Source organism: Pagrus major, chromosome 8 (genome assembly GCF_040436345.1).
Source record: "Pagrus major chromosome 8, Pma_NU_1.0".
In the NCBI taxonomy this organism is placed as follows: domain Eukaryota; kingdom Metazoa; phylum Chordata; class Actinopteri; order Spariformes; family Sparidae; genus Pagrus; species Pagrus major.
In genome coordinates, this window is record NC_133222.1 from 29872535 (window position 1) to 29893362 (window position 20828).

The 20828-nt window shown below is 40.7% G+C and overlaps 1 protein-coding gene across 6 annotated transcripts in view; it reads left to right on the plus strand.

Annotated features, from left to right (window-relative positions):
• srgap1a (SLIT-ROBO Rho GTPase activating protein 1a) overlaps positions 1-20828 on the plus strand; it is an 87471-nt gene that overhangs the window by 38825 nt on the left and 27818 nt on the right. For all 6 annotated transcript variants that reach the window (XM_073471383.1, XM_073471384.1, XM_073471386.1 and 3 more), the window contains exons 4-10: positions 6677-6739; positions 10003-10182; positions 11583-11711; positions 13315-13536; positions 14069-14170; positions 20011-20208; positions 20698-20782. In XM_073471383.1, the coding sequence (XP_073327484.1) occupies positions 6677-6739; positions 10003-10182; positions 11583-11711; positions 13315-13536; positions 14069-14170; positions 20011-20208; positions 20698-20782 (979 nt within the window). The remainder of the gene's footprint in view (positions 1-6676; positions 6740-10002; positions 10183-11582; positions 11712-13314; positions 13537-14068; positions 14171-20010; positions 20209-20697; positions 20783-20828) is intronic.

The following is a 20828-nucleotide window of genomic DNA, read 5'->3' on the forward strand; positions in this document are numbered from 1 at the left end:
GGGAAGACCCTGTTAGTTATTCTGACATCATGTTGGCTGTGTTTGTGACATTCTTTGTTACCGATGTAAACACTACGGGTAATATTGTGATCAGAAAAAATTATCCAGGTCAAGTTTATACACCGAAAAGTCTATAATACATACACAATAAGTAGACAATGCAAACACATTGAAACACTTGTATTTTCTCTCTGTAATGTGTAGGATTATAACAAAAATTCAATTACATTAGTGAATGCAGTTTTATACACAGACAATCTGTGTAGCCTACTGTTGTTACCATTTCCCTGTGTCTATATTTTCCTGAAGTCTCTTGTTGACTCCTTCAACCTTTTTTTTCTTTCTACTGTTCTGATGTTTGACCTCTGCTAGAAGGGGTCAGATGTAACTCTTCTTTGATCAACAAAAACAGGAGTTTGAACTCACCACTAACGCGATCCAGATTTTTTTTGTCGGTCAGATCGGGCAGCAGAGTCTCCAGTCACTCATGTTATGCAAACAGTCTTTCACTTTCAATTAACCCATTCATCTGACGACTAAGTATATTTAGTTGCATGATATGCATGCAGGATATGTACAGTATATATTCAGCTTTACGTTTGATGGGATGAAACTCAGTTGGGCTCCTGTGGTGTAGTTTTGTGAATTAGAGCAGAGGAACCTTGGTCACCACAGTTTCAGATCAGTATGCCTTCACTCTCCCGTCTGAAGACTGCGGCTTTATGGCTGAAACCGGGCCTCTACTGCCTTTTCCACCACAAAGACGACAACTCCCTAGAAGATTATGAGCTCCTATGCTGCAGGAGACACATGAACTCACCACAGGCCTAAATTACAAAGTGGCTTTTCTTCAGCGGAGCGCCTTTGTGTCAGTTTAGCTTGTGCGACTTTTTCTATCCCTGATTTTCCTCTCTTTCTTTCTCTTTTTGCGCTGTTTCACTTTAAACCCTGGCTTGTACAAAAAGTAAAAGTGGGACTCTTTTACTTCTTCTCAGACTAATTTACATCTCTTAATGGTTGTGGTTTCATCTGATTGTATGGGGGCGTGGTCTTTTAATGCTCACCCAAACCCCTAACACACAAACAGGAAGCTGCAGCAGTCATTTCCTTTTGATAGTGTTTAAAGGCTTATGGTTCTGCTAATGAGGCCAGATGTGAAACAGTCATTTTTCAGATGTTACTCTCGTTGCCTCCACTGACTCAACACTTTGATGATCATATTGATAGACTACGTTCAATGCTGATTTACATTTCATAGTGTAATGCTGAATACACTCTGCCAAACCCTCACAGTCTGCAGGGTTCTTCCTTTAAAGTTTGCAATGCAGTTTTTCAGTGGATCAGGTGACATTGTGCAGACAAACGGCAGACTGGTGGGAGGTCCTGGTTCATAGGAGACCCGAGACACCACTCGCCCTCTAATTAAAGCTTCCCTGAGCCTTTGATCTCAGCAGAGCTTCAGTAACGAGGCACAAACAACAGAGAAGTCTCCCATGTTACGTGGGCTCCCTCACAGCTTTGACGAGACAGCTGTACTGTTGTCATCCTTCCAGCACATCAAAGACCTGTGTTTTTATTTCCTTGTATGCTTAAGTCTCCTGCTGCGAGGTGTAACAGCAGAGGAGGACCCCAGAGTAGCCCTGTTGTCTTCGTCAACATCCTCTGGTTGACCTGTTTGCAGTTTGGCATGTGCATTTGTTTCTTCAGTGCTGCATTGTGGTCACTTTTTCAAACAGCTGCAAACTTCTTTTAGAAAACACCCCTTTTTGGGCTTTTTTGTTTGAATACAAGAGTCAAGTAGTGGACCTCACTTTCTTACTGTCTTTATGCTTGAATAGATCTTATCACATGTATTCAGTTTTCATTATTCATACAACAGGCTCTTTGTTTTACTCTGCCCTGTTTTATTTATGGAAGTCACGTTCTGTGGCTGCAGCTACGAGGTAAATTTCCAGGGGCAGTTTTGAACTTTTCCACAGGCAAAGCTTGTGCTGGATAGTGTTTATTTAACATGCATTCTTACAGAAAACAGTTTGACATTTTGTGGTAGGAAAAGCACAGATGTAATAAAACGTATTATGGCAGAGCTCCATTTAGCTGCTTCAGTTTCAGGGTCCTGGTATTGCTCATGCTGTCTCACACTGTCACAAATTACTGGGACACTTAAACAAATCAGAGCTATCGTTAATGTTATCAGTAACACCTGTGTTTTGAGTAGTGCTGTGGCCTGTCGTGCATTTATGACTTACGTGATGCCTACACCAGGTGTTAATCAGGTGAGGATTACACATGATTTTGAAGTGTCTTAAGTGCGACGATCACTACTGGTTTCATGTCAGTGTAGAGCTTAAGTCAGGATGTGTTTAGCCGGCTAGCTGCTCCTGACACCTCTCATGCTAATTAACACACTTAAACCTGTACACAAAGAGAAATTTGACATTGTCAATCTGTGGTTTTAAAGGGAGTGTTGTCGTATAAATATGTATTAATTTTCAACAGCCTGATGCAGTGAGTGTGCACTCCTCTTTTTGTGTCTTTTTGTCATCACAAGGTTGCCAGGTTTGGTACCATTGTGCCTTTTTGTTTCAACCAAAACCTGTGCTCATCGACCATATGTGGAAAACTGTGCTATAGCCAAAGAAGCTGCATAGAAGTGCTGACAGATGGTTTAACTGTAAGCTTAAACATGTAACGCACCCTAAAACCACAAATTGTTGTTTTCTACATTTCTGTTCATGTGCAGGCTAAACAAACAACTTATTTGTGCAAATAAGATAGTTGTTTGTCATTGTACAAAGCCAGGCTAGCTGTTTACCCCCGTTTCTAGTCTGCTCAATCTTCCTGACTTCAACTCTGTGCTCAATGAACAAACATTGATCTGCTTATCTCACATGTAAATTAAACAAATTATTTTAATTCCCCCAAATGTTCCACTATTCTTTTGACATTAAAAAAACAGGATCACATATTTATGTAACTTGGTCGAAGCTTATCTTAAAAAAATACATCAGCTAAGAACTTGTCCGACTTTCTCCTGCGTACCTTAATTGTGTGTCTGTGTTATAGTGACAAGGCACTCAGATCTAAGCTAAGCACCAACACACAGGGCCCCACAGGGTATACAACTGCCACCTCTATACCATGATTAATGTCAGTGGCAATTTGAAACCCACCACTCCCCAAAGGCTGACATGGTTTCTCCTCTCTGGGGTTGTTTCATCTTTCTAATGTGGTTGGAATACAGATGGTATGTGCTTTAAAGGGGAAACCCATTTGGAGGATCTTTTTAATGAATTTAAACCAAATTGGAAACCCCCCAGCTGAGATTCCTTCAGCGTGATAAGGGGTAAGCTGTGCAAATGAAATCAGCAACATCAGTTACACAACACAGCGTTTAGTAAAGAGCCTTTATTGCTTGTAATTTGAGGTGTACAGTGTCTGTTTTACATTTAGCTACGAAAGGAGAGATTTTTTTGCAGTTATTTAAAGCATTATGTTACGTGTCGCTTTTCTGGTGAAAGCACTCTAATCATGTCTTGAATGCAGCGCCCCTTTACTTTCATCTCTGTCTTTACTTTTCTCACACACACTCTCACAGCTCATGTGATCCATGAGAAGGCTTTTCATTGAGCTCTGGATCACTTCCCAGCCTTCTCAATGGAGAAGCGCTAACTGGTGTTGAATCTGACAGATAGTCAAAGGTTCTGTCCTCTGAACTGAAGGTTGCTAATGGATTTTCCCACAGGAGAAGGCATATGTCTTTATGATCTCTGTAATATGTAAGAATCCACAATTGATAGTCAGTTTACTCAAAATATGCTACTGTCATCTTTTGCAAGATACAATTACGGATCCACTTTACACTCAAGCACTAAATCATCCTATAATTTACCTCAATTATACGTGTAATTTAACTCGAGACCTCTCCGTCGCTCCCTTATCTAACCTCCGTTCTCAAATGTGTCTGTGTTTGACTCTTGCCAAGTTTGGTGCTTCTAAAGCTCTGGTTATCCGGGCTTGCAAGCTGTGTGCCCTCTGATTAGGTAAGAGTTACAAAACAGGGAACTGACAGACAAGGTGCTGGTTGGGAAGATGCCAATCAGCCAGGTCACCCAGCTCGACACTCTTATTTCACCAGCCTGGCAGGCGGTGACAGAGAGCATAATCCTCTTTGCTATCTATTCACATCCTTGGACATCGTGCAGCTTGACCTGTCAGTGACTGGTGAGGAACAAGAGGGAGGGTTTGGATGTTTGTTCACACTAGTTTTCACAACGTTGCTTCTGTCTTCAAATGTTAGGGTGTTGACAGGTCAGCAGAGTCCTTTTAGAACTTAAAAAATGGTGTAATTGTGTACCAGAAGGAACATGTTTGTAAACTCACCTGAATCAATTAGCTGTCTGACCTCAATAGAGTCCCTGACCTGTTGCCAACAACCCTACGAGGCCACATGTGTACAAGGTAACAGAGGATACGTGACTCATCTAATCTCAATCAGGAAATCCCATCATTGTTCGCTGTTGGGGCATCATTGTCAAGGACACTGCTTCAGGATTTGATAACTACTGGTGGTATTAGTTTCTTGTAAACAACTCCAAGACAAACAAATGCACACAATGTAACACAGCAATCTGTTGCATTTGTGATTATGTGGTCCTTCTGTTAGTCGGTTGGTTTCAGCTTACCTCACTGTGTGCTCTGGACCCTGAAGCTACTACCAGTAGACACCTACTCACAAATTCTGGTTGTTATGAATTGCAACAAACATAAAAACATGTCTCAAAAATGTCTCAGAAATCAACTTTTTGCACTGTGGAAAACAACATATTCCCTGTAGAGTTTTCTTGTGAACAAACAGAAAAATATGTTTACATATAGTATATCTCACCAAAAATGCATTGTGTGTTTCTCCAAGGTTAAAAAACGCACTGAATTCATTTTTGTTTGCGAAACCAATTTTTTTTGCATTTTTAAATCACACATTGTGATTCGCACTATTCTCATTTTCCATGGCTGATTACAAGATAACTCATATTTTCACATATTTTTCTCCAATTTAAGGGTTCATCTGCAATTCTGCAGAACTTGCCCATCTTAGCAGAGCTGTTTATTGGGGATTTGCGGATTTTGAAGTTTTGAGTTGTTTTTGTGGTTTTTAACTGGATTTAACTCAACTGTTTTGGGGTGTGGAGAAAACTAAATGGAGTCTTGACCAAGTGGATTGAAGGACAAATCTTTCACACGGAACACCCAAACCAGTATTGTTTTGCTTGCTTGATTTAATATACCTATTGAAATTAGTCTATTAAATTGAGTTGTTGTCTTTGATTTGTTTCCAAAAATCTGTTTTTTGGTGATGTCTATAATTATTTGTCAGACATGAGTATGAATGAAAATTCCTGATTTTTTTCCTATTGCAATATATATCACAGAAAATAAAAATGTTGCTATGTCAGTTTTTTCCAATGCTGTTCAACACTAATCAGTGTAATAGCTTGACACCAGTGCCTGTGTGCGCATGTTCATGTCAAAAATGAAATGGGGACATACTCATAAAAACATCACTCAATACTGTACCTTTTGATTTCAGTGGTAGATTTAATTTATTTTTGACCACCATTGCCCTTTAAAAAATCTGCAGTGCACTCCATTCTCGATCAGAAGTAAATCACCACTCTATCCCACTACACTAGCTGGTTCAATACCATCTCAGAATACTCTTCCAGCCTTTTGCTGGGAGCGGCTCCCAGAATGAGATTTGTCTGAGGATAATTGGGTTAAAGAAAGACTCGGAGTGCAGGCCAAGGCTGTAACATCATTCAGGTAGCAGCGCGTGGTATCAACGTAGTAGAGAGAGATCAAACATTCATTGTCATGACTCATAATCTCATAAACATGTGATACAGTATATGAGTCAGTGTGAAGGAAATATGGGAGCTCCATAGTTGAATTAATAGTGAAAGCCCCTCTAAATCCATCACAGCATCACAGTTAAACTGTATCCCACGACCGTGAGATGCATTAATGTGTGTGTGTGTGTGATAGTATTACTGACTCAGCCTTGTGGCACGGCTGATTGAGTTAACATATTTGGGAAAAATCTTTCACATTGAGGCGTAGAAGGCAGATAATGTGTTGAGCATGTGGACGGTGAAACTCAAGCTGTGTTCGGTGATTTGAGTGGAAAAGCCGCCGTGACACTGATACCACTTTCACACAGAAACACAAACCTGTATGAGAAGCAGGATGATAAATCATGGTTCTGTTGTGTGTTCATACCATTCAAACCACAGGTCAATGTCTGGTGGTTGTCCACTATTCATGTTAACGGTGCATTACACAGAGTTGGAAGTAAATTTTAATCAGAGAAGAAAGCTCTTCACTGAAGGATTTTTTTTATGCCTAAACAAGCTGACCTTGAAGGACAACATAATTTCATTCTGTTTTACTTTGGTTAAATGTGGTGGACCCTGTCACCTTTCTAGCTTCGAACTGTGTTCTGGTGACCTTATTTTCCTTTGAGAGCAACTCGATTAGATATGGAAAGACAAAAATGGTGCTACTGTGTTGCTTTGTATTAACTATAATTATTGTTAGGAAAAGTTGTTCTGTGCATTTAATTGTATGTAATTTATTGTAACGATCTCATTGTGTTTTTTCTTTGTTTCTTTTTCAGAGTAAGGAAATAGCCTTTCAGCTCCAGGAAGACTTAATGAAGGTCCTAAATGAGCTATACACAGTAAGTAGTAATGACTGTCCCTCTTTTTCTCTAACTAATGCACTTAAATACATTGGTCTTTGCTGTGGTCGAGACTGGTTTACAGCATTTAGCTAACTAGTTTCTAACTGCTTGTAACAGCTTGAAGTCTTAAACCCTGTGGCTTCAACATGCCTAAGGGATTAAATATTAAACATTTAAGCAAAAAGACAAATACTAAAGATTGCTCAAGCTGTAGGGAAAGTCTGTCTAATTTCATTTATAGCAAGACTGAAACACAATCTCATGAACTGGTGATTCAAACTGTGAAGTATTGACGTTGATGTTTGCTCGACTCATCAGAGTTCATCTTCTCTGTTTTTAATGATTCTTATCAGCTGCTCTTCTAAACAGATTCATGCAAAGCCACACCAGGGGGCTGGAGCCAAATAGAAGCTCTCCGAATACATTTTCTGTCTCTTCTTTTAAGGTGATTTATTTTGTGCATTGTTGACTTTATGTAATAGTTGACAGCAGAGACAGATGGGAAGTCTGGGGAGAGAGCGAAAGAGAGATTACATGCAGTCAGAATCGAATCAGGGATGTTGCGATTACATGGTATGCGCCTCAGACCACTAATGTACAGGGACACCCATCATCTATTTTTGAGTAAATGGTAAACATAGACCTTTGAACACAGAGGTTCAATTTTCTCTTAGTAACATTTCACCAGACCATCAAACTTCTGCATCAAACAAGCTGCACAGAGTCTGGATTCTATAAAGGCCACTTCATCCCCTCTGTTCAACGACTTTGCTGTAAGTAGTTTGTCCGCGTGTATCTCCGACCTTGGAGGAGAAGGGTACTTAAATCATGAATCAATAGCTAATTCCACTGCCTTAATTGCCCCAGTCAGGTCTGCTAGACTACTGCCTTACTTTAATGCCTTTAATGCCACATGTTGTTGGACGATTAGAAGCTGGTGTATTCTTAGACAGGATGACTGGAGGCTTGATTTTATTGTGTTACTTATACGTCAAGTTGTTTATATGATTGCTGTCGTATAGGCTACTTTAGGTCACTCACAGGCATCAAAAACGATAAACACTGATCAGGCAGTAAGGATAAAATGTAACCAAAGTAAAACAATTCATAATTTTATACATTCAGTCATTTTTCAGCCCTTTTAACATATACATCTGTGTTTTTGTGTTCAGTCAACCATGTCATTCCTCACTAACAGTCACTTTAGCATCCTCATTGATTGTCATGGTAATCTGGGAGGTAAACAGATGGAGATACATGTCGAGGCAGTTGATGTTGCATCCGAAGAGATTGACTGACACTATAGAAGACGGCAGTGGTTACACTTCCAGTCCATGGCAGTACTGCTCCAAACACAACAGCGTGTAGCTCCAAACTCAATGTGTGTCACTCTCACCACAGTCCACACTCCAGATTTGACCTCGTTTAGCCCCTGTGGGAGGACACACACATATTCACTAACACACACTGTTGAGCTGTTGCATCAGACAGCCTCAGTCCCGATGTCAGCCTCCGCCAATGAAATAACAGGTCTGCTCCATCTCTAAATATGTCCTTCTAAAAGAAACACCAAAGTAAACACAGCAGCGGCCGACTCCAGACCAGTAAGTGAGGAGTACAGGACCCAAGGTCAGTCACCCATCTTTAAAATGGTTCCAGTTAGGCCACCAAATGCAGAGGGCTCCAGACGAATCAGGCATTGCGCTGTTGTTCCACTAGTACAGAAATAACTCAGATGTTTAGATTTAGAGATGGGTGAGACTCTGTGTGTGTACTGCAGTTGAGGTTTTGTGCAGACAAGTGTACTGCATACACAGGTTGTGGAGCTGTAATTTGCTGGAGGTGGTTCATTCCAGGTTAAACCGCTGGTGCTCTATATCGCTGACTTCTCGTGGGAGATTGAATGTATTTTCTGCCTTTGTTCTCAGTTCAGTACATTTGGCCTGCTGCGACAAACAGCTGACAGATTTAATCTAAACTGTGGTTAAATGTATCACCTGATGAGATTAACACAATATAATTTATTTGCTTTTTGTAATGTTAACAGTTTGCCTGTTTTTAATGTATGTTGATTGATTAATTACCTTGTTGTTAACATTGCGAGATAGTTTGTTCTTCCACATTTTCGGTAATTTGTCAGGGTATAATACATGGATCGTCTTCCTTTCCTTTCCTTTCCTTTCCATACTGTAAATTCTCAGTTGTTAATTAACATGCATCTGTGAGGGTCTGTGAGATCTTTTGCTGATGACTCCATGTTGGCGTCACAGACTTCGGCCACGTTATTCTCCCACAGCCTGTGATTCATTCTCTGTCCTCAGAGCAGATGTGTGTTTGTTCTCCGTTGTCCTTTCTCCTGATGCCCTGAGCCAGTGTTAATAAGACTTTAATCACTCGGCCCTCTTCAAGAACTCATTGTTTGTGTTTCGTGGTTTACCTGCTACTTAACAACTGAGTCACTGCTAAATGGATCCATGGAGTATGTGAGCAACGCTTCCACTCCAACCTCCTCTCTTGATGATGACTCACACTTCAGGAAGTAGTGCTAATCAGTCATTCATCGTCAAGGTAATGCATTTACCTTGTATTGAATAGCTATAGTGTGATGACACAATGGGAGGAAGAGTTTAAATGATTTGCATTTCACAAAAATAAATATTTATTTTTTACATATGCTACATGTAAGCCTCACTAAACATGTTAGCCCTCAATTCTCAGAAGTCCTTCTTGTGGCAAAAATGGATCTGAACTTATTGAAACCATCTGATTAACCAGTAATCCAACCCCCCTCTTAATAACCTCATGTCAAAATCAAAGGACAAACCCAAATCTCCTTTCTGACTTTATTTTTCAAACACAGAGCAATGAAGGCAGCATGTTAGATTTAGCTGCAGTGATTTGTGGTTGTAGTGGTCGTATGAGAGTCTCATATAAAAAGGCTGGAGAGAATCTGTCTTTGGTTTGTGGTTCAGGGAGAGACGAAGTGCCTGCTGCGAGATGAATTGAATCGATTTGTAATGAATGAGCGGGTCAAAGCATGGAATCCTTAGTTGTGGATAATAGAAGGTCAGTCTCAACTATGAAGATGGATTATTCTGACCTTTGACCTCACAGAGACTGAGCTGAAACTCAACTAACACAGCAAAGTCTCAGGATGTTGCCCTTAGCCAACAAAAAAAACTAACAAAAAAGAAATAATGACAAACAGGAATTAAAAAACATATTTTCTTTTTAGCTTATTGACTTTTTTTTGTCTCCAGGTGATGAAGACTTACCACATGTACCACTCGGAGAGCATCAGTGCTGAGAGCAAGCTGAAGGAGGCTGAGAAGCAGGAGGAGAAGCAGATCGGTAGGGGAGATCCAGTCTTCAGCATCCGAATGGAGGACAAATACCAGAGGCGTAGCTCTGTGAAGAAGATCGAGAAGATGAAAGAGAAGGTAAAACGCCAGGGGTTTAACAATCCTGAACACTTTGTGATAAATTTAGCTAGTAGTTGCACCTTTAACTTTCCATTAGGTGTTTTCTAACAAAACTTCTGATCAGGGTTTTATCACAAGGAAACACGCTTTATTTGGACCACAGTAGGGCTGTACTGATTTTTTTTTTTTCATTCTAAGCTTTTGTTGAAATTTTTTTAATTGAAGCTTCGAAGTCTGTTGTCATGTTTTATGCCGCAAAAAAACCCAAACAAACTCAAATTTGAATGAAGTGATTAATTGGATTAAATGCAGTATGGAGCGCCGAGCGAATGCAGGTACATAGTATGATTTTTTTGTTGTTCTTGTAACAAGTAAAAAAAAGTAACTCACTTTAATAGTGTTGCAGCCAAAACAGATTTTTATGTAATTTATAATGCTATTGGATTGCTTCTAGTCCAGCCCATTATTATCACAGGTGCGTGCCTCGTGCCAAACACTGGCCGCGGTGAAAATAAAGATTTTGAAAGGCAAAATGCCAACAAATATGGATTGAAGCAGGGTATTTTGCTAGATAAAGCATGTTGTGAATTTAGTAAATGATTACATCTGTCTTTTTTCACTAAATTGTGGCTTTTGGACTGCGCAACACTTATTATTGAAAACGTTTGGATCACACGAGTCAGAATCAAACATATGTAGCCACCACTGAAATCTTCTAAAAATAGTACAATAGTAATTATATTAGTGTACCCTAATCTTTATCTGCAACTGTGTGGAAATACCTGCTTTAAGTAGACATGTCAACGTAATGAATGAAGCTTTGAACTATACATTACAACCATAGGCCACAGTTAAGCTTAAGAAAAAACACACTGTAAGCACTGTCAGACGAGCGGGCGTTTTGTTCTCAGAACAGGCCTGTTTTCTGTTACATCTCTGTGACAAACCATTAAATGGCCTTTTTTAGCATGACTCTTCCTGGAAAGCATTTGGGAAGTGTTAAAATATGGATGATTTACAAGTGTGTGAGTCAGAGCCCATTGGTCAGTGGATGGTGACTAACTAGCGGCCTTATATTTGTCTGGTAGAGAGGAAGTGTAGGACAAAGACAGATGGCTCTGACTGAGACACCCCAGTTGAAGTGAAGGACACAGGCTGTTTTTAGTTGTTTTTCCTCTTTCCTTCTTGTTCCTTTTTTTCTATTTTTAAAAGAATGTAACTTATTTCTCCTCTAATGTTTATTGAAGCTGTTGTTTTGCCAGTAATCTAGCCTAAGCTCAGAGACGTGCAGTGCGTGCAGAGACATAAAAGCACAATCAGTTGTCAAAAAGGCAATTCTCGACTCATTAAATTCATCCTCCCCTCACTGGCTCTGTTGTTTTCTGTTTTCTCATTCTTGCTTCTAATTCTCTCATCAGCGTCAAGCCAAGTACTCCGAGAACAAGCTGAAGTCGATCAAAGCGCGGAACGAGTACCTGCTGACACTGGAAGCGTCAAACTCTTCTGTTTTCAAATACTACATCCACGACTTGTCGGACTTAATTGATGTAAGTATATAAAACCACATGCTTCTGTCAGCGCTGCTCTGAAACATCTTCATCTTCAGCACTGGCTTGTTTGATGCTGCTGGGGAAAAGTTTTTGCTGAGGACACTCTTACATAAACAAAACACACACTTTGAAGTCGTATCTCTGTGTGCTAAGGTAGATTTTATTATGATTCTTTGTGCTTCTCATGCAGGAGATTCAGGGGTGTTTCAGAGACCTTCAGAGGAGATTTAAGTTCATCATCAAAGGAGAGACTGATGACTTTAGCAGCCAGGCCTGATATAAAAGAGATCGTAGGGCACCAGACTGTGGGAAGGAAATTACAGTGCAGGACAGAATTAAAGCAGCTTATTAACTTTTGTGATTAAATCTATGCTTTACCACTTTTCCTTCTCTTCGTGTTATTATTAAAACCCAAATATTATATTCAGTTCTACTGTGTTTTCCTGACATTTTGTCACTGTTTTGAAAAATCTTTGAATAGAGAGCGAGAGTAGTCCTGAACCTGAAATCTTTTTTTCCATATAAAGCTGTGGGATATTAATCCATTCAATACAGCACTCACCTCCCTCAGCACTACCTTACAAGCAGGGTTGTTTGACCTTATTTGCTACCAAACAGATAAACATGACTTATTTATGATCTGACTCACCTGGGTTATTGTTATTTTGTTAGAGAAATAAACGTACGGCACCATTTTCTGTGGTGTTTCTACATTCTAGACAGGACTGAAAGAGAAGAGAAATGCAACCTTCATTCAGCAGCATGCTGTGCGCTGAAATTACCCCTCTCTCCGCTTTGCTCACAAGCCTTCACATCTCACCGGGGTGTGTGTGTGTGTGTGTGTAGGGGGTGCACTCTGCATGAGTTGTACGTGCAGGCTGGCACACATTTGTTTATTGATGAAGGAGACTTTTTATAGTTGAAAACAATGTCTGCATGCTGGCTGGTAGTTTTATCTTGTTTGCCTATCACTCATCACACCATGTCATGTTTGTGTGTAACTGTGTGTGTGTGTGTGTCTGTTTTTGTGGGTGCCTGGGACTTGCATGCATTCCCAGGAGAGACCTCGGTCAAGGTTCTCGTTATTAAAAATCGGCACTAGTTCCTGAAGGCAACATTATGTAACACAGAGGCAACACACAACACAGAGGCTCAGACAATGCTAGGCTGTTGACTAGTGAAAATTGTCGTCTTAAAAGGCCAATGTGTATTTTTTATTAAAACAAGCTATTTGAAGGCACCGACATTGGCTTTAAAATTGGGAAATTGTATCACATTTGTAATATTTCTGACATTTTATAGACCAAACAATTATTCCAGAAAATAGTCAGTAGGTTGTTAATGAAAATAAGGAAACAAATCATCAGTTGCAGCCCTAGTCTCATGCTAGTTTGTTTATTATGAGACCAGTAGAATCTCTCATAGCAGATTTGTGTCTGGTGTTTAAATTTTGGTTTCGAGGCGACCCTTTTGTTTTCATGATCATGGATTTTGCCTTTATACGCTTATAAATGTAATGTTTTAAAAAATGTCTTTAATTACAATTGATCATCTGCCAGATTTTCTATCTGAAGATTTTCTCTTCTTTCCTCTCTCCCAGTGCTGTGATTTGGGGTACCACGCCAGTCTGAACCGGGCCCTGCGGACCTACCTGTCAGCCGAATACAACCTCGAGACATCACGCCATGAGGGTCTTGACATCATAGAGAATGCTGTGGACAGTCTGGACCCTCGGAGTGACCGACAGAGGTTCATGGAGATGTACCCGACGGCCTTCTGCCCACCGACTAAATTTGAGTTCCAGCCTCACATGGGAGACGAGGTACATACAGTCAATTCAGTAGCAGCGATGATGAAATTTCTGGTAGTTGTGCATTTGTAATATGATTTATATATCATGGGGTTTATGGCGTTTTGTTTCCAAGACACTGAACAACATGGAAGTGAATTTGGAGTTGATTAAAACAAGTCTCAGACTTAACGAGGTCTGATTTTCAATGGCTTAAATGCAGCGTTTTAGTGTGTCTGGGATGCTGGATCAGGTTTTATAGGGCACTGAATTTGACAAATCATGTGTTAATTCCCACCCTGCAGTCATGTAGCTCGACATGTGTTATGAGTTTTACTGTTTGGCTGGCATTGCCTACACTGATATCATGTCTTTTTACTAGCTGTTGTTGTGTGGCTGTCTGCATTCATCTGGCAAAAGTCACTGCGGTTTGCTCTGCAGTTGAAGAAGAATTTGGATGCCTGCGTCCTGTTTAAATTACGTGGCCTCGTTGTTCCGTCAGTAGGATGTAATTTCAGGTTCCCTCATCATTGACTTTGTATTTCCTCTTTTTTCACCCCCCAAGGTGTCTCAGATCTCAGTGCAGCCACCAGTGAACGGGGAGCTCATCCTGAGGTTCCAGCAGCTTCAGTCTCGCCTGGCTACTCTGAAGATCGAAAACGAAGAGGTAAAACAACGCAATAAATTCAACTTATTATACAGGTATTTGTGGATGTTTTAGAGATGTCAAACATGTCAAAACTATTCTCTGCAGCTCCAGTTTTGTCGAAATATTTAGTTATGCTGGTATTTGTTGGGTGCAAGACGCTGACAGTTAAAGCTACTGAAGAAAGTTAACTTCAGCCAGAAGTCATCCAAGGTGAGACACGGAATAGTTTCTGATGATCTCTGAAGAATCAAAGTTTTCTGTTGTTGCGTACACACACCACACACAGGCACACACATTGCACACTCTGTATTTTCCTCTCCCTCTCTCATGCCCTGCAGGTAGCCATCAAAACCCTCTCTGTGAAGCCTCCATTTTTTGCTCCCACCGGTAGAATTCACTGTCTCGCTTTTATTTGCACAAACCTGTCCTGTCGTTTCTCTGTTTTGACATTGGAGGTGCATCGCTGCCTCTCAGGCTGTATTGTTTTAATCTGTCTGCAGCATGCTTGAGTAACTCGACATTTTCTATAAAACTAAAGCTAATGGAGGCAAAAACCATGACTAACGCGGAGTGCAATCACGTCCATCAGGCTGGCTTTTGTATCACGTCTGACCTGCTTCCTCTCAATGAGCTCTCACTGCCTTCTGTCTGGATCCCCTCTCTCTCTCTACCTCCCTCCACATTGGTGCACTGTCTTTCTTTCATCCTGCTACAAAGACTCAGAAACACAGGAGCATGTCACTCAACTCCCTTTGCATTCACTGTGACTTCAGATTCTTTCTCATCTTATTGTCGACGCTTTTGTGAAAGTGACTGACAAAACATCTATTAGAATGACATAATGGATAGCAAAGCTGCATTTAGGAGGAATATTTGATAGTTGTAATTAGTAGACCTGAAATAATGGTCAATTAATCAAAAGGTGGATTTACTGAAATTGAATCTGTGGATTTTTATCATTCTTTTAGTCTTTTAATTGAACGAAAGTGCCAAAAATGAGCTGGTTCCACCCTGCCAGATGTTTGTGTTTAGTATATCACTCTAAATTGAATATGTGTACCATGTTCCTTTTGAATTTTTATAGACTTACGCCCAATTTACATCATCAGTTTAAAGGGGGATCTGTGTCTGGATAAAAAATTATCCGATCTTGCCTTTGCATTTACACCTGGTATTTTTATTGCGTTCACATTGTCCTCATAGAGACCTGTCCTCCATTAGGAATTGGAGGCAGCTGCAAATCAGCCACTAGACTCCCTTAACAATTCTTGGAGTGTTGTGGGTTGATGAGTACGGGGAAACTTTATAAACTTTGTGAAACAATGTCCGTGACGAATTCAAAATGATTTCTCATCTTGTAAATTTGGCACATGTAATACATTAAGTTATTCCTTTCTTTTTATATAAAAACATTGTGTCAGATTGTCCTGGTTTGTTGCAGAACCGGCTTGTTGGCTACTCTGTGAGTAGATAAAATTTATGGTTTGTTAATAGCAGATTCGCTGCACAGATGAGTCACACACAGTTATTTCTTACTGTATATCATTCATTTTCCACCCCTATCGCCTTTTAAGTAATGCGACTTTTGGCACTTTCATTGCACAGAATAGATGTTTAATCAGTAACTAGACTTTCAGCTTTCTTGCTTGCTCACTCTCTAAATTTGAACAACAACTTATATTTTACATTTACACCATGCATTAACATTTCCTTATATCCGGATAACGTGTCCAGATATGGATTGCATTTTAATACCAGGCGTAATTGGGGTGTCAATGATTTATTAATAGAAAAAATCATCAGATTGCTCAAAGATTGAAATAAACCATAGTTGCGGCCCTACAGTACATTCAGGCCCAGTGTCTTGTTTAATGTGCATCATGACTGCTAAAAGTCCTGCTGGTGTTATCGCAGTTCACATTGCCTGCAGTGTGTACAGTATTTCTGCAACTGGGCACATACACACGCACCCCTGTGTGTGCATATGTGTGTATGTGTGAGGGTATGATGACAAGCCATGGTTGCACCGTGTCCTTTTCCGCCTGCCTCGCTGAAGCGGATGTCCTGGTGGGTCAGAATTGGAGGGCGCTGCTGCCTTGTGTTAGGATCACCAGATGGCCTCTCTTCCCGACAACATCGTGCCAGATACATCCTTGAAAAACGAACTTTCAAAGCTCAGCGAACGACCTACAAGCACGACTGTCAAATGTACAAGAGAGAAAAGAAAGGGAGTCTGTCTTTATCCGGTCAGGAAAAGCTGCAGGGCAGTGCTTAATAGAAGTGCAGCTGTTTCCTCAAACCTCTTTGACTCCCGTGAAACGGTGAAAGAAAACATTGCTGAATAATTTACTCTGCATCAGTGGTGGGTGGGGTGCGATGTGAGGAGAAAACTCTGGATGAGGGGTTGGGGTTAACATCGCCCTGCTGGGTTCCTCGCTGCGGAAATTACAATTGAATTTTCTTCATTAAAAAAGTCTGCTCTGCGAGGACATTGCTCATCTTCAGCTCCTCAGTCAGTCACGTGGTTCATCTCTCATTCAGATGTAATAATCGGGCCATTTAGATCTCATTTGCCTCCATATGAACAGGAGCTAACGCAGGCTGATTTCCCTCCTCTGCTCTCTTTCGTATTCTCAAGATGTTTCACACTAAACTCTGGCAATCTAATACCATCTCCTTTTGAAGGGTGTGTTTGTTTTTCCTCAGATAAATCTCAGGGAAGCACATCAAAGCCTGTGTGGGTATGTGTGGGTATGTGTGTGAATGTGTGTGTGCACTCATAATGGGATGATCTGCAGATTACACACTTAGTACATGGTCTGTTGAAAGCTGTGGACAGCAGTCTGCCTTTTGAGATGTGATGATGGATGACGAAATAACGATTACTGACACTATACTGCTGCCCTGCAGAATAACACTGATTTTAAAGTGCGACCAATAAGTGGAATCATTTTGGATTTTGACACAACAGAAGTTATTTTCAGTTCAGTAAATGCCGACTCTAAGTAAGCCAGACTGAATCTCCTCATGTTGCCGGGGCTGCCTGTATAACACTGCAGAAAAAACCACAGTCATGGTTCTTTATTAAAAATAAACAAACTTAATTCAGTCCCGGGGACTTCTCTGCAGGTCTGTTGTGCAGCTACGGGGACTAATGGGCATACCCAGCGTGTCTCAGTAAAAGCTCCATTGTAATTGAGCCCAGCAGTGAACACTGGTAACTTTTCGTCTGCTGAATAATGGATAAACTCAACAGCTTTTTTTCACCGGGAGAGTGATTCTCTCGCATGCATGAGTCCTGTCTTCACGATGACAGCCGGGCCTCTCGCCTCCACGGGGGCCACCATGGATGAGGCTGCCAGGCAAACACACACAGAACTTGTAACACATGACTGTATGTCACAGGAGGTTACCTATTATAGGGACCTGCCATGGAAAAAACTAGAATGCATAACCTTAAGGTGATGGTGTTGGTGTAGATTTCTTCGTATTTTCGCTGTTTACTGAAGGTTTTTTTTCCTTACTCCTTACTAAATAGGGCTGCTAACCGATTAGTTGTTCTAAAAAACATTAGGTACCAACCATTTAGATAATTGGTTGATCATTTCAGTCATTTTTCAATCAAAACAGTCAGACATTTGTGACATTGTCTGACATGAAAGCATTTTCTGCTTTTCTTTGTCATTTATGACTGTAAATGAAGAATCTTTGGTTTATGGACTGTTGGTTAGACAAAAAAGCACTTTGAGCTGTGGGAAATGTTTTGACATTTTATTGACTAAACGATTAATCGTCAACATAATCATTAGTTGCAGCCTTCGAGGACAATTACTCCTTTGATCACCAAATGACATTCCCGACTTTTGTCACAAGAGAGTATGATGATCAGGATTCATGATCGTGGAACCCTCATTTCCTTTTCCACACTGTCATTAGCCGTGCTCCAACCTGCAGTATGTTTTGACTTCATGATGGGGTTGATGATTCTAAATACATCCACGTTGCGTGCCCTAAGCATGTGTGTCAGCACTGTAATCCATCAGTGTACCACATGAAAGGGATGAAGTCCACCTTGCTTTTCAGGTGTTTTTTGAAGGCCACAGGTCAAGCTGTTTAAAAAAAATAACAACAAGCTAATCCACTGTTGTCTATGCGTGCGCACCAGGAATCCACCTTGTTCTTTCATTAGCACTGAGGTCAGACTCACTTAATAACTAAGAAATGGGGTCACTACCTTTAAGTGGGGGTCCAGGCCATTAAGAATAATTAGGAGGAATTCCAGCTGCGTCTCACTCAGGGGCCCGTTGACCTGCGGTGCCCCCACCTTTTAAAGCACACACAATCAAGCTGCAATAGCCGCAGCACTTCACTCTACCCCAGAGTGTGTCTGTTGAATGAAGAGGAGCATTTTGCTGAATTTTCCCTGAGAGCCGGTTGTTGATGTTTCTACATCAGCGTGGCCTCTTTCCCCATGCAGCTTTTCTACATCAGTGAGTCATGCTCACACTTGGCAGCCTCTAGGCTCTTCCCCCTGTTTGTTTGTCTCCTTTATCTTTTTCTCTATCTCTTCCTTTTCGTCCCTGTTCTGCAAATGGCCACAGCTTATGTCGCTCTATATTGTAAATAAGTAAACTGGGTGAGTGGGTAATGAATTTCACTGACTAAACATAAGGTAGGAGTGGTGGCTTTGTTGACCCTTGACTGACCCTGGTTTTAATACATTCGTACATCATAAATCATATGTACAATAAATGAAAGAAATGTTTAATCCTCAGAATTAGGACATTTAAATTCTCAATTGGGTATATACTAGAGCCAGGCCATACTACTGTAGTGTGTATATTGGATAGATTTTCAGGAAATTTAGGATGTGATTCCCTCATTAATTATAATAACTTTGGTGATCCCCTGACTTTCCTTATAAGCCCATTATCAAGTCACAACTTTAATTTAGTCAAGATATTGTCGGTATGTATTCATACAGCCTCAGTTGTACATTGTTTTAAGTACTAACTAGCCAATGTTAGCACACTAACACACTACACTAAAATGGCGGATTTGGTCATTATACTTGCTAAACATCAGCATGTTAGCAATTTTAGTATTACTAATATTATTTTCAGTATTATTGTGAATTTGTTAGCATGTTGATGTTAGCATTTAGCTCAAAGTTTTGCTTTGCTTACTGTAAGTAAAGCTTCACAGAGCTTAATTTTAATTCTCACATGGCAATCATGCAAATTACAACTATGTTTTCTATAATATCATATTTTTTTCTATTAATAAGACTTTATTCTTAAAGTCTCAGTTGTACCCAACAGTGGCTTTAAAACTCCATGATACCTCATCACATCTGTGTACTGCAAGTCTCTTTTTTTATGGTCCACACAATCAGTTTGTATCTGCTTTCGTCTCTCACATTTTTACGGAGCTATTACAAACTCATTTGCCCTCCCAAGTCCTGAAGTTTATAAGCTGCGGCAAAAGCACTCCTGTTGACAGGGATGAGGCGGTTATGGAAATGAATCCTAAAAGCCTGCGATTGAATGTACCGTCTCCAGCAGACACTGTTCCCCTTTGCCCCTCTGAGTGCATGCAAATTGATTGCCTTGGCTTGGAGTCATGTTCAAGGGCCGGTGGATTTTCAGGAACGTGGGTCTTGTCAGAAACACCTGAATTTTTTAGAGAGCCGTGGGAAAGCAAGAGAGGGTTTTAGGGAGTGTGATGAAACATTCTGCTGAGTATGCTGTGACAGTAACATGGGGATAGTGAAGAGATGACATCTAGCTTTTAAGCATGCTGGTGTTTGCTCTGACTAATTCCTCAATTCTTCCCCCTCATCCCTCGTGTGTCTCCAGATCAAAAAGACGTCAGAGGCCACCCTGACCACCATCCAGGACATGGTGACGATCGAAGACTATGACGTGTCCGAGTGTTTCCACCACAGCCGATCCACCGAGTCGGTCAAGTCCACTGTGTCGGAGACGTACCTCAGCAAACCCAGCATTGCCAAGAGGAGGGCCAACCAGCAGGAGACGGAGCAGTTCTACTTCATGGTGAGGAGAGATGTGTGGTTTAACATGAGCGTACGGTTGTGGATATGACTTCAGAGATTTCTGTATGAAAATAGAAATAAATCTCTTTTACAGACTCTCTTTGATGCCTGTCTGTACTTAGATGTTTTCAAAGAAGTGAAAATGCCAGATTTCTCATGTCTGATTTATATAATATGTTTAATAGCTACTGCAAAAAACTGAGAATAAAAATTCAAAGCATTTATCTGGACTTTAAAATGCTTTAATCTGTGCATGCAAATTTTAACACTCACATGCACCAAGTCCCTTTGAAATCTTTGATATTCCCATTTTGTAAGGCTAACTGCTATCCTGTTCCAGTCTAAAGATGGACATGCTCTGATAACAGCTTTAAAAAGACTCTCAGCGCGTCCTTTGCCCTTGGCTTTCTTATCGTAGATTGCTGTCTTAAGAGCGGCTGCTGTGGCTGGCACTCAGGGCCGCTGTGTAATTACTCTCAATTCTCCACAGAAATTCCGGGAGTTTCTGGAGGGCAGTAATCTCATCTCCAAACTGCAGGCCAAACATGACTTGCTGAAGAGGACACTTGGTGAAGGTAGAGTCACGATCCCTTTACTTTTATACTCTGCCCTTATAGCTTG